The sequence below is a fragment of the Manduca sexta genome, chromosome 23 (genome assembly GCF_014839805.1).
Source record: "Manduca sexta isolate Smith_Timp_Sample1 chromosome 23, JHU_Msex_v1.0, whole genome shotgun sequence".
Lineage (NCBI taxonomy): Eukaryota > Metazoa > Arthropoda > Insecta > Lepidoptera > Sphingidae > Manduca > Manduca sexta.
In genome coordinates, this window is record NC_051137.1 from 11,275,093 (window position 1) to 11,290,265 (window position 15,173).

Sequence of the window (15,173 nt, forward strand, 5' to 3'; positions counted from 1 at the left end):
TCACCGTAATATATTTATATAAATAAAACTTTCCGAGAAGACTTAAAGCAGGTTAATTTATTTACTTTTAACTAAGATCACCTTATCTACTAACATGATTGTCAATGACAGTTATAAGGTAATGTAATTTAAATAGCAAACACAGAAATCATAATTCATAGTAAAATGTAATACAACTTCTTGATACACCTGAGTACCATATGTAAAGGTTACTATCGGTCTAAAGATAAAAGCAGTCTTAACAGAATTTCCAGCGATTCCCGCATTCATTGCAAAGCACAAAGGTGGTCATAGGTTCATCAGAACTTCGAGTTTGTAGCTGGTTGTAGGTGCAGTTCTTCTTTTTGCACTTGCCACACTTGAGCATCTCTGTCTTGGTTCCTTGTACTGTGGCAAGTTGAGCATCATCAATTGCTTCCTTTATGAATTTCTCCCTTAACTTTTTCATTTCATCACTGGCCATTTCTTCAGGAGTCATTTTAGCGAGACGAGTAGCGGAGATGACCCCATTTAAGAAATTTGTTCGCAAAGTTGGATTCTTGGGATCCTTTAAGTTTGCAACACGGGAGCGCACTCTATTTTTATATCTCATATCTGTATTTTTAAATTCAGCAAAAATACTTTCCTCCAATTCCTCAGCAAGTTCTTCCGGTGTTGCACAAGCATTCGGTGCCTCCCCTGTTGCTTTCAGCGCTTGTGTTAATAGTTCGCGGCATTTCAACCTGACAGCATCAGTGGTGTTGGACTGCGGTGGAAATGACGCCGGGAGCTTCTTATCTTTCTCCTTCTCATCTTTTCTGTCTTTATCTTTCCCTTCTTTTTTAGATTTAGATGAGCTGCCGTTGTCTTTTGATGGTGTGCCGGGTGTTGATAAAAACTTTTTCCAATTTTTGATCAGAGTTTTACATAGAGATATCACCTCCTCATCCTTACTCGATTTACGCAAAGCGTTGACTGTCATGCCTATTCTCGTCTTGGTTAGGACGTCTAGATTTATTGCCATTGTTTGGAGATGTTTTAAAAGTTCCAAAGCTTCTTCCTGTCCCTGAAGCAGATAAAAATTGATTTAATTATTACGAGCACTAACAATGATTGTACCTGTTGATTATTGTTATAAACAAATATTTATAACTGTATAACATTTTGAATTAATTAAATTTGTCTTATATCTTATATTGTCAACACAAAAACATAACACGGTGCGTGTATTTGTTAGGGCGCTTATGATGATCGCCAGGCGGGAGATGCTTTTTCATTATTTTAGGCCTAATACTAAACGTACCGTGCCATCATCCGATGTCATTTTTGTAAGCTTTTTTTGTATCTTCATTACATCTTCTTCCACACTCATTTTTTATTAGTTTAACTCGAACCAGCACTTCCCGCCTATAGTCAAAAAACAATATTCGTGAAAAATTGATAAATCGGCCACCACATTGAAAATATAACTGAGCATAGACAATAGCTAATTCACTATAGAGCATAGACAGTAGTTTCTACTCTCTTGTTTCGATTTTTGTTTATGCGTACACTATCAAGTCGAATAGCCCGATTTCACTTTATTTTTTAATGAGAAATAAATAGGTTACCTATCTTCTCTAGGTAGGTAATCAAAACCATATTATTGTAAACTATGTTGTACCAACAATTTTATTCTCGGTTGCCTATCGCATAGGTCTAATTCATGAGTTTGGTATCATTCGAAAATTAAAATACACAAAAGTTAAAAGTTTACTAAAGAAAACTAAGAACTACACATAAACTCACAGAAAATAGAAGATGTCTTTATTGAATAATAGAACGGTATACGCAAGTAAAAAAAATATATTGCAGGATTTGTCCACTAACGTCATCTAGAATTATTGTACCTACATTGCGAAATGCGGCGGGATAGGTGACAGCCTAAAAATATTATGTTTACTGATGAATAAAATTTTAGTTTTTATCGTGCTAAAGACCAATTTCTTCACCATTCAACTGTTAATTCAATCAACTTTACGATACATAGGGATTGTCAGCAGTTCGAAGCTGTATAATATTTTCCCGCCAGAAAATGTGTGAATATGTTGCGGCAGTGGAATTCTAGATGGCGCTAAAACAGGTAAATGAAATTATTCGCATTTTCATTTTTAAAAATATAGATGTCGCCTTTCTCCAGAAGTATAGTTTTGCAGTGTTCTATAATACTATCTACATAATATACGACGCGACGGGCTGAATACCCATCCTTGGGTAAATCATTATTATAAATTTAAAGACATGAATTTGAAACATTTATTAGATTCTACTAATTATTAATAAGTAATTATTGATACTCCCCCAAATGAAAAGAGAAACAATAATATTTCAGAGCGGAAGAAATATATCGCATAAAATATAAAACTTGTGACCATATTACTTATATACTTATTTATCTGTTTATAATTAACACCATCTAGAGTAACCCCGCCGCAAGACGACGACGAAGACCCCAGTGTGGTAAGTGGTACCTAGTCGTGTCGCGCACGTATTAATACAATTACGCCATCGCAGAAAACATATTATGCATAACGAGGTGTTACTCCCGGCTGTGTCCACGTGAAAAGCATTTCCCGCTAAAATTTTCTTTTGTATCACTGTAACGATTCGTAGCTCCAGCTGTACTACGGCAGCGCCATCTACTTATAAAATAGGGAAAAAATCTAATCTTTCCTATGAGAGTAAATGAAGTGCTGGAATAAATACCTAAATTAAGTACTTATTTATTGCTAAGTTAGTACTTAAGAGGTCTTAACAGTACTTAAGACGGCGGCGAGTGTGGAACAGACTGCCGAGAGGAATGTCGGCAGGTTCAAATCCCAAAGGCACACACCTCTAATTTTTCAAACATTTGTGTGTATTCTTTGTGAATTATCGCTTGTTTGAAAGAAAATATCGTGAGGAAACCTGTATACCTGAGAAGTTCTCTATATAAATTTTGAAGGTGTGTAAATTCTACCAATCCGCACAGCCAGCGTGGCCAGCGTGGTGGACTAAGGTTTAATGATTAGGTCGTAATCTCCATATAACCAAATCTCGACATGTCAAATAAGACCGCCTCATCAGGACAGTGTGCTATGTCGCCCCACTGCGCTGTGTCGGCAAGTCATTAAATCAGCGGATTTTTAACACGCTTTTATTAGCTTGGGTTGTATCTATGTATGTATGTAACGGAATCTTTGAGCTCAATTTTCACCAATTTCCAGAAATCTGATTAATTTGAAACTTTACACACGTATTAAGGACTGATGACAATGCAATAATTTAATAAGAGTTTCCCATTATCCTTATTAGGACCGCCAGGATTAATAAATTCTTTTATAGATCCGCTGTGAAAGAGTAAAAGAGATAGAGCTAGCGCGCGATCTGCGCATGCCTGCGGTTTCGGACTTACTCTGTCGGACTTGCTCGGGCACTAGGCACAGCACAACGGAGACCGAAACGTTTTCAGTATAGTTGCGTTCTCACCTTCTTCATTCCTTATACATGCGTAGGTACTGATGAGCCTAATACTCGCAAATTACTGTATCTAATATTCATATAATATATAATATGATAACCTCGACTTACAAAAGGGTTCTTAATCACAAGAAAATAATCAGAACATAAATTTTAATCTATTTATTTTACGGAACAAAATGTGGGAAGCAGTAAAGCTTTGAAATTACCGTCGGTAAAGAAGTAATTTAATACGATCCAAAAATTTGTAATTAGAAAGTCTTATTGATTAAAATACAAATAACTGATATGGATTAAAAAAATCAAACTAAAAAATGAAAAAATCATAATAGTTTAAAAAAACTAAAAAAAAACACGCTTTTATTGCTATTCGAACTAAAAAGGAGAAAATAATTTCTAAGTACAAAGAATTTATATTACAGTAGTAGAAGGTTGAAGGATCAATCATAGCGTGGGGTGCTTGATATAGTATGCATTATAATCATTCTATTGGCTACTATCTATAAGAGGAGAATTATGAAAACGAAGTAAAATGCACCCCACGCTTTTTACTCTGAGTTAAATTATTCTGTTAATAACTTCAAGTTTATTATTATTTTATTTTGAGGTACTTAACTATGATTGATCCTTCAACCTTCTACTACTATAATATAAATTCTTTATACTTAGAAATTATTTTCTCCTTTTTAATTCGATTAGCAATATAAGCGTGTTTTTTTAGTTTTTTTAAACTATTATTTTTTGTGTAGAGCGCTTGACGCACAATCGTTCCATGTCATTTATTAACGATATTCATTTTTTTTCACTGTTTTTTACATTGTACTATAAGTTAATGTGTTATCAATTTCATATTATAGGTAGATATAATGGTAATGCCATCAGGAACATGATGGTACATATCTACTTAAAATAGGATAGGTATTTTACCACAAGTCACTTTCTTCAATAGGATATTTGAAGAATAATTGCTGACGCGCTGGGTAGACTATCTATTGTAAACAAACAATTGATAACGTTAGCCCACTTGAGATATAATTTTTCAAGGGAAGTTTTTTTATTACTAAGTAGGTAAGTCTACTTATATCAGGTACGTACTTAAGAGAATAAATATGATTAATATTGAATGCAAGTACATAGATAATCTTTGAAAAAAAATGCATGTAAATAAAATTATTGTTAAAACACAAGCAGTATTTTTTGTTATTTTTATTCCATCTGCCTTTATACCCCCTAGTACCCTCCTTGAATCATGTTATGAAAACAATTTAGAAGTTTTACAAGGCCTGTCTTACATCAATCCCTTCTGGAGAAAAGTATTTCGATTTTTACATACGTAATTGCTCCGGCAGCTTGTATAGAACAAATAAATCTTTTTAGACTCAGATGTAATGTAGTTTTTTATTAGTCAATGAATTTTCGTAAGCGGATAGTTGTTTTGAGTTACCCTACCTACCTTCCTTTATTTACATACATCCTATCTACGTCTTTTAAATGTTAGGCCCCATTCATAAATGACGTCACACGAATTTCACGATTTTTTAACCCCATCTTTTATCCTTATCATAGGTGTATATTTCTCAGGGTCCTACGACCCTGCTACTTGCAGTGACGTTATATGTTTTGCAGTTTTATACCCAGAACTGAATAAAGGAAAACAATAGTTCTAAAATATATGATTACGTTTTTTAATCTTCTTAATAGTTTTCAATATCACATCACGAGGGGGCAGAACTTGGTTCAAATCCGGCCGACATGCGATCTTATGGTAGAGTTTGCTTGCGAGTGAGAATTCACTAACAAAGCAAAATAAAACTTATATAGCCAGTGAAAGAATATTTTTAAGTTTTTCATCTACAGTTAATATCTTTGTGTTTTAGATTTGTTATGTGACGTCGCGAAACTTCTTGTCATATAATGTCGCATTTGGTTGACGCCCTTGTAATTTATGGACAGCCGATATTATATGAGTTGATAGGTTTCCAAATTTGGGGTTACAGGGCATTATTATATGAAATGAAGGACAATGTTCTTTTTTAGAATTAAATATTACAAAAATTCAAGTATAAGTGTTATAAGACTTTTATATCCCAACAGTACCTAACACCGGCCTGACCAAAGCATCTTATTCATTTCGAACCTAATAGGTAGGTACTGTTTACTGCTTCATAACACAATGACAACATTAAAAGAAAATATGAGTGACACACAAAATTAAATCATACTACCTTGCTATAACCACAGACAGTGACATGCGTAAAATAAGTTGTTCTGGAAAGATGGTGAATATTGCGTGGCATATTGCGTCTTGGAAGTTAGCGTTTTTACTGGTGACAAATAAATAAACTTAATGAAATTCTCCGTAATAATACCTTCTTAGAAGGATAATTGACAAAGAATTGCCTGTAATGTAGGGTTGTCAATAAGGCGAAGTCAGCCGACGCATTAACAATACATGGATTAACTCAAAATGGATCTCCACTGCCCAAAAATATCTACTTACATAATAAAAACATCAAGGACGTGCTGCATATCATCTAAGGAATAGGAATTGGAATTAAGACGAGTTACTACCGTAACTGACTAGTTATACAGAAAATTCGCCACCCGAAACGATTTTGATTTTAGAACAGTCACTTGATGTTGGCTTACTCTGCCTTAGTCATCATTGCAGGTTCGGTCAGCGGTTTCAAGATATAGAAATATTATATACTAGCTTCCGCTCGCAGCTTCGCCCGCGTGGATTTCGGACTTCAAAAATGGAGCCGGTCGCGAACGTTCGAGAATGTTCATTTTACGAAGCTACTCGCTAGGTAGCGAATCACCTAGCCTCTAGGTGCCAAGCAAGCCTGCCTGTGCGTTCGCGACCTTATATATATACAAAAATAATCCTTATAGCATGATTCAGTATTCACGCATGATGGCTTATTATTAGCGTATTTCATGTATAACTTTGGTGTTTCTATACCGATTTCTATGATTCTTTTTTATGGAATATTTAATAATGTTAACTTTTTTTAATTAGGGATGACTGAGAGTGTTATAAACGTAAGAGTAGACAAATATAATGAGAAAGCTTCGAACTGCTAAGCTATCGGGAGTTACACGTGTTATTGTGAGTCAACCATAAAAGATAGCCATATGCTGTCGTGGGATATTTTTTACATAATTTTAAGGAGAACATTTCCGTCATACATGATTTCTGTGTAGCTTTAACCATTAAGGTTGCACACGCGACGGAAGCTTAAAAAATGGAGTAACTTCTCCCGTTTTCCCAACATTTCCCTTCACTGCTCTGCTCCTATTAATTGTAGCGTGATGAAAAGTATACTATAACCAGCACAGGAGTATGACAAATAATTGTACCAAGTTTCGTTAAGATTCGTCGAGTAGTTTTTGTTTCTATAACGGTTATTCAGACAGACAGACAGACAGACAGACAGACAAAAATTTTACTAATTGCATTTTTGGCATCAGTATCGATCCCTAATCACCCCCTGATAGTTATTTTGGAAATATATTTCATGTACAGAATTGACCTCTCTACAGATTTATTATAAGTAGGTATAGAAGAAGATTAGTGGCTATCTAAGTTCTACACTTCATTTGATTTTATTGTAAAATAAAAAAGATGGAAGCACATTCTTGATTTATTTAAGGGCTTTTAAAACATCTACGAAATATGTGTAGTGAAACTAGGTACTATGTAAGTAAGTCTTCTAAAAGTATTATTTAATTGCCTATCTTTTGAAAAGGCAGGGGCGCTATGAATACATCCACGGTGTCCTGATCAATTCTAAAAGAGCAGGGAATATAATGCAACTAATAGAACCCGAAAACTTGAATACCCAATTCAATAACTGACCGAATATAATCCTCGAGATGTGATCGTATTATATTTCAAACTAATTAATACTTCCTCTATCTTAGTAAAATCGCCAGAACATACTCACTTTAGTTTTATTTACTAGTTTTTGCATTTTACCGATATAACATAATATACTTTAGTTCTATTATCTACACTTCTTTCTCCGCTGCCACTTATCTAGCACTCTCCCCCCTCTCCCCCTCTGGCCAATAATAGGCAGGGAATAGGGATCGCCCCTGCTAGTTTATCAAACAAAATTAGCAGTGTCGTATATATAACATATTTTCCTCGTGTTGGACTAGAGACGATATCAATGTTGCACTCCGAGATATGGCAAGAAAAAAATATTGGATAGTAGTACCGAATGCGCCACTCAGACATTATACTTAACTCTATGTTACATATTAAAAATTTTGCTGAAATTTTGAGACCCAAACAACCCTTCCTCATCCCTGTAACTTTTCATGGATATGATTAAACATTACCTGCTTATCTGAACATCTGTGGTGTACAAAAAATCTCATGTATGCTTCGTAATATTAAATAAAGTTCGAAAGTGAAACAAGAAATAATTACTGACCCTAAATAAAAACAATAATATTTCTAATACGTTTTTAACGAGGTTATTTTTTATCCGGTGTTATTATTTTAACAGACTACTCCAGTATACCAAGACATAATTTTAAAACTACATAATATTTTCCTTAAGTAAAAGAAACCCAACGCTATAAATGATAATTACGCCCAGGAGGTAAAAAAATTTGATCCTAAAATATCTTAATGCTGTAAATTTCTTGCATACGCCTTGTTATATATTAAACTTTATAGTTTAATTTTTCGATTTCTGGGGGAGCAAGAAGTGTATTAAACCCATATTTTGCATGCTGTATTTAAGTACCTACCATGAAATAAGGGGCGATTGTAATTTACCGAGGAGAATTCCCGCCTCCGGGCTGACACTATCTAAAAAAATCTATAAGTAATCCTTTTCGTGTCCTGAGAATCGAACGCGATACCTCGATCCAGTAGTCGTATTGCTAAGGGAACACAACTACGACGCCGATATTTTCAGTTTTTCACAAAAAATAATTACATATATAATTTTATAAAATACGTACGTACATTGTTCCCATTTTACTATCTAATGCTCGTTACTAAATATATGTCAGTCACTAATACTATTGTAACTACAATGCATAATAAATTGCACTAAAATTTTCCTAAGAGCCTGAGGGAAAACCCGTTTTATTGACATGGAAGTGTCTCATCATTATTGTGGAGTTACCAATCGATTATTTTGCTTTACTTTTCCTGTATACATTTATCGTTATGAGTTTACGCTACGTTTACGCTAAGGGCTTAGGTTAATAAGACAAAGTATAATTGAACAGAACAGAAAATATGTAAAGTGAAATTTGCATAACTATTTTCGGCCTTTTATCTAAAGTCTTATTCTTAAAGTAAATATTTCTGATATAAAAACAGTTCTAAGTAAGTACCTGTAAGTGTTTCTACAGGTACCTTGATGATGAGATTCCAGAATTGTAAATCTTTATATTAGCTAATCCAACATATTTTAAAATAGTACATACTTCTGCCTATGCATTGTTAGCAAGTGCATTAACAACAATAGGGTTGGTAGTTTCTTATGTTTGATTTTGTAAATTATTTTATATGTAATAGGAAATGTTATAAAAAGAAGTTTTTTTGTGAAATCGCAAAAACTTGTTAAGAGCAAAAGTGGGGGTGTGGTGGGGTTATTGCTATATAACGTACGCAGCGTTATGGTCAGTAACACTCAGTGACGTCATAGTTGATTAAAATTCTTATTTGACATCTACCCCTTTTGCCAAATTTCAAAATTTTATTTAAGTACTTATTATTGCATAGACTTTGAAAATTTGTGTTTCGTTAGATTTTGAATAATATACACTTTTGATAAAAGTATTTAAAATAAGTATTCATATACGCTATATCAATTTGCATTTCAGATCGTGTACTAGGCTACATAGCCTACAAAGAAGAAATCTTTCTAACAATTTTATTATTAATTAGCTAGTAATTAGGTGAACATAAAAAAATACAAACAGGTTATACTTCAAATTAAGTAAAGTTACTTAACACTTTTGGGGAAACAATACACCTTCAAATGTTATTTACAGGTACTTAAAAATGTTTATACTGATTACTCTTACATATCATGCTAGTATTATCATAATGTAATACGTGTAAACGGAATAAAAAGTTTCAAACGGTCCTTTCTGTGAGCAACATACTCTTTGACCTTCCACCCTCCCATGCGGAGAGCGATTGCGATATATAGCTTGGCTGCTTGAGACTGGCTACGTTTGTTGTTTTCACTCGTTCGAGTGTGACCTGCAACACGCTGCGTGCGATCTTTTTCAACATAACAAGGTATTGTTTATATTATTAGAAATAAATTCGAAAAATCCTCCATTTCCATTTCACAATATTTTATTAAATGTTTAATTTATTAATTAAATTTTTCAATATTTTATTTAAAATTTTATAATTTAAAGGGCGGTTTTATTGAATAAATAAAATTATTTATGTGTCTCAGTAACTTCCTGATATATAAAATTGTTTATTTTTTACGGTGCAAATAAGTTAGTTTGTTGTACTATATGTATTTTTTATTAAATTAAATTTGAACATTCTTTAAAATTCTTTAGATATAAGCTTAATATTGGAAATTTTTAAATAGTATTTTAGTGAATTTAAATATTTTACTGCTCCTATTTTTATTTCAATATTTACGTTACATTTTATTATTTTTTATTGAATAAAAAACAAACCTTTTAGCAATGTGTAAGTTAAATAACTAAATATTTACAGGAATATATCATCATGATTAGCGTTTTTTTTTTTCATACCGTTTGTTGTTTAATTAATAAAATAAATTCTCTAATGTAAAATACAACATTCAATGAAACTTAAATATATGCATACTTCGTGTCTTTAAATATTAAAGAATCTAATTAAGTACACATACTTACTAAGTTGAATTTTATACAACTTAAGAAATGGCATTGATTTATTTTAATAAGTACGTTTATGAATAAAAGCCATCGATGAATAATTCAAATATTATAATCATCATAAACCATTCATATATTTTTTATTTAAGTAGTTATTTTACATATTTTGTGCAATCATTTAATGAGAACGTTTGTTAATACTCGTGTTACGTCACTTAACATGGGGAACCTGTCCTCGAGACTAGTAACTTACAAGAACTTAAGATCTGAAGAACCGCAGGGACCGTGACCTGCTTTCATTTGTAATTTTGGCTTAGTGCACGGCGTAATGTACAAATTGCAGTATCCTTTCTGTTTAGTATAATCGAGTTAAAATGTCCAATCTTTACCAGATAAAGGAACTCAAGATGTGGTTCACATATACCTTTGCCATGCTGTTGGTGGCTGGTTACGTCAGCGCGTACGGTTCTGGTGCTCCCCAGAGCGCCTGCCAGGATATGATACCGAGACATCCCGTGGGTCCCCAAAATACATCGGCGCCTTACATCATCACCACTAGCACTAAGGTACTTATATTTAAAATCAATCACTAATTGTATCCTTACCAGCACATCTACACCTTTATTGTGCTCTTGTTTAGCATTTTTAATCAATGAGCCTTGACTTTGTTTTGATGTGTTACACAAGTGTCCTCACTCATCGTAAATGGTTTTAATTACGATAGGTGGTCAAAGCCGGCACACCTATGCAAGTGACAATTAGCGGTAAGAAGCCCGAGAACACCATGCGTGGTATCCTACTGCAAGCGCGTCAAGGTGACAAAATTGTAGGCAAGTTCACCCTGGACGATAACGACAGCTTCGCTCAACTTCTCGACTGCGGTGAACCTGGCGTAAGTACACACATCATTACATATACAAATGTTTGCAATGTTCACTTACCTACCTTTTTAGAAGGTATAGAGCATTTTATAGTTATTTCATTATCGCTTCGGAAATTTCACAAGCATTTTCATTTGTTCGAATCTGTGTGTAACAACGTTTACTACGATAACTATCGCGAGTTATTTGCTAAGGGATAGACTGACCATTTGTATTATAACAAAGGTATTTCGTAACTGAGTTAGCATAAGTGTTTGTTTCTGGCCAAGTACGTATTACTAGTTCATTTGATTCAAAATTGCACATATTTAGTGAATACGCCTGTAGTTTTAAGTGAATAGACAAAATATATTATAAATTTCCACTGTTTTTAACGTATCATGAAATCAAAAAACCCTATTCAAACTACACACGTTTTTAAAATACGTATAAAAACGCTCAAAAATATTTATAGCTTTATTTATTTGAGGACAATATCGATTTCACGTCTTAAGTGTGCTATCTTTGGAACCTAGAGGAATGAGCCGTCTACCACTTGTATGCTACCTACAAGGTACACCTCAGATTTGATTCTAAGGCCGAAAAAACTTTTGTAAAAATTTCCCTCTTTAAATAGCCCTTTATTTACCTGCTAGGACTGTTTTACTGAATAAAGCAATAAGCCCCACTGTCTCACATTAAAATGCTTTAGAAAAGAGTAGCTGTTAATATGTTACACGCATCTTGTCTCTCTAGCTACCCTCTACCCAGATACAGGCGTAATAGTATGTTGTTTCATTGAGACTTGACAAGTCCATTAAATAGTATTAGGCTAAATAGGGAAACTTGACTGAAATATTCTTGTCGTCTTGTTGTACCCATTTGGTTTTCAAGGGAAGCGATGAACGGCAGGTATTAATTGGTTTATCGTAAAATACAAACTCCATACAACAATTTAAATGTTCCTACTATAATATTTGGCTACCTTAAACTACTGCTCTCAGAAAAATACGCAAACCAAACTAATTCGTCTATATATTTAACATAGAATTAATTTGTATAAATAACATGTCTTCTAACCCAAGGAAGTTGCTACTTCCTGACTTGTTACTGTGAATTGAAATACGTACATAAAAAGTAAGGCCTTTTCTTACAACGACACAATATAATATGCCAGTAGCCTTATAATCTATTTATAAGTGACTTTGATAACTAAACTTGTGATAGTAAAAAAAGCTTTATCATTTTGGCATATAACTATAGCTGTTTGCGCATTGGTTTGCTATAACCGAGGACGTTAGACCGTGATTAGAACCCTTCACTTCCCTTCATTATTGCAGTCGTTAGGCGGCGCGAAAGACATTGTCACGAATTATAAACAAACCCGCACGCCAAATGAAAAATACCTTATAATAAACCTCACGATGTTTTCCCTCACCGTTAAAGCGAACGATAATTCACAAAGAATACACACATGATTTTAGAAAAGCTAGAGGTGTGTGCCCTTGGGATTTGAACCTGCAGACATTCATCTTCGCAGTCCGTTCTACACCCAACTAGGCTATCGCCGCCTTAAAAATACCTTGGTATTGTTAAAATAATGCAGAGGAAAAATATACCTATGTATTACGGTATTTACATTATATTTGACATAGAACAAATAACGCCCAAAACTAGCGATTTAGACTCTCAATGCCATTGATTAAAATCCTTGACACAACAATCATACATTGTCTGGACCGTACGCAACGAAGTAAAACGTCAAATTATTTCCGTGTTTAACGAAAATTTGTAAAATATCTTATTAGGCACTTTAAACGATAAAAAGTAGTTTTCATCCTCGCCTGAGGTAAATGTTTGTATGTTCCACTAACGTTAGTTTCGTAACTTGGTATTGTGAGATCGAACGCCTCTCGTAGCGCCCCTAATCTAAGCTCATAGACTATCGAGTATATTTAATTATAGCTATCCTACACTGAGGTCGACGATAGCCGCGTTTTTGGCTTGATAACAGCATACTTAAGTTCTGTGGACTGTGAAGTCCTAGGTTCGACTCTCAGTTCGCATCGTGCAAAACTTTATGTGTTTTCTAGCAGGTTTTGCCCTAGAGTAGAACCTTCAGGAACGTTAATGTTAGATAAGCAGCTAGTCATTGAAACTAAGACAAATCCTTACTCCTTAATCCTTATTCTTGAGAAAATTATTGCGCCGAACTAACAGTAGAGTGCAAAAAAAGCAAGTTCAATATTTAATAGGTCTGTGGCGATATCACATAAATATTATCAAACCGAAAATCACAGAAAATTTCTCCTTAATACTTATATTTTTGATTATTCAAACGTGTATTTTGTTGTAGAATGCCATCACCCACAAGAGGCACCCCCCAGAATTCGACAAACAGACTGTAACCTTCACCTGGACCCCGCCTGCGGATTTGAACGATAACATCAGGTTCAGGTAAGCAATTCTTTTATTGGCTAGATGTGTATATACTCGCTTTATAATTTAACGGTTTAGGACGGCACGACTGCGCTGATTAAGGTACTGCGTTAAATTCCCGAGCTGGGCCTTTATTCTGTATGATAGTGTAAGCGCGTAACGCGGCCGTGTCATGTTATCTTCGAGAAATGTGCGTGGAATGGTATTCTGTAAGCCAAATTTCTATAGTCCTAAACATGATGCGTTGTGTTACGTGCTTGTTACGCACTGTCAAAATAACGTGCGGGATAGAGAATAAGGCCCCTGGTAATAAAATGTACGTGGGATTTTGGATATGGTGATCTCGCTCCTATCCATGGTATGGCATCGTACCGAAACATCAGCAAAAAATGAGTCAACTAGTTACATACGAGATGCCTACCCCTAAGAATAAAGTCGTGAAGATATTATATCTATAATTATTAACAAGATAATTGTAACTGTTAAGGATAAAGATCATCGCACTAGATCAACAACGGTAACCTTAGCAAAGTAAACACAGATAAGAAGGAATTCCCGACTTGCACAATATCTGAGTAATGTTTTTACGCGAATGCAAATCATTTTAATTTGCTACGATAAAAATCGTACTTACAATACATTTTCATAATTAAAATGATTATATTCATTCAGGTAAAAGTAATTTAGTTGTAATACCTATGTTAAATATACGTAGGTATTTTAATTTTTTACGTTTAAAAGTCGAAATTACCGAATTCACATCTACCAACCTGCACATCACCTACTTCCTTTTTACATCTAACAAATATATTGTCACAAAATATTTACTATGCAGCGTTGGCATGCACATTTGTTGAGAGTGCCGACACTTTTGCGTCATAAGAGATCTTTGGTAACGTCGCAATAAACTTAGCGCATAGTTCAGAAGTCGATTGTGAAATACATTCGTCATTGACTCGCCATGGTACATTTGATAAATCAATCGCAGTCACTAACATTAAAGAGTTTACATCGAAATATTGTGTTGTGCAGTCATTATGGTCCAAACCACGCAAAAATGTAATTCTATAGAACCCGTTGGCGATATCATTAAGTTAATTCACTACTAGATCTCTATGCTAAAGTAACATGCATGTTACCTAAATATTTGGGAAATGAATGTTTATAAAATGTGTGTACCTAATATTTACCTTATCTGTAAAACTGTGTCATCATTTGAAAGTCCCTAATGAGCATGAAAGTTCATTAATCATATTTAATTGTTACCTATGATACAAATGAAAATAAATATATTTTTTATTTCAGGGCCACCATTGCCTATAGCGGTGCGGTCTTCTGGTTGGGAGTCGAATCGCCGGTCGTCAAAGTAGTAGCCTAATATGTAAATTTTAATATTATATTGTATTATCCAAAAAGTGAGATTTTCACCTAAGTACATATTAATTTGTATTAACATTTAATATTACAGTTTAGTACGGCTACGTAATATTAATAGTTATTATTCTTAAAATAAATGTTTGTAACAAAAAGACT

The 15,173-nt window shown here is 33.9% G+C and overlaps 2 protein-coding genes across 2 annotated transcripts; one reads left to right on the forward strand and one right to left on the reverse strand.

The window, feature by feature from the left end:
• Positions 1-37: 37 nt before the first annotated feature.
• Positions 38-1,491, reverse strand: LOC115449420 (transcription elongation factor S-II). Its single transcript, XM_030177236.2, has 2 exons — positions 1,283-1,491; positions 38-1,045 (listed from the first exon to the last, which is right to left on the reverse strand). The coding sequence occupies exons 1-2, from the start codon at positions 1,349-1,351 to the stop codon at positions 239-241; spliced, it is 876 nt and encodes a 291-aa protein (XP_030033096.1). The 5' UTR covers positions 1,352-1,491; the 3' UTR covers positions 38-238.
• Positions 1,492-9,649: 8,158 nt separating this feature from the next.
• LOC115449408 (putative defense protein Hdd11-like) lies at positions 9,650-15,169 on the forward strand. The gene is made up of 5 exons (XM_030177218.2): positions 9,650-9,757; positions 10,734-10,907; positions 11,066-11,233; positions 13,558-13,658; positions 14,946-15,169. Exons 2-5 carry the CDS (start codon positions 10,749-10,751, stop codon positions 15,016-15,018), a joined length of 501 nt encoding a protein of 166 aa, XP_030033078.1. The 5' UTR covers positions 9,650-9,757; positions 10,734-10,748; the 3' UTR covers positions 15,019-15,169.
• The last annotated feature ends 4 nt before the right edge of the window (positions 15,170-15,173 follow it).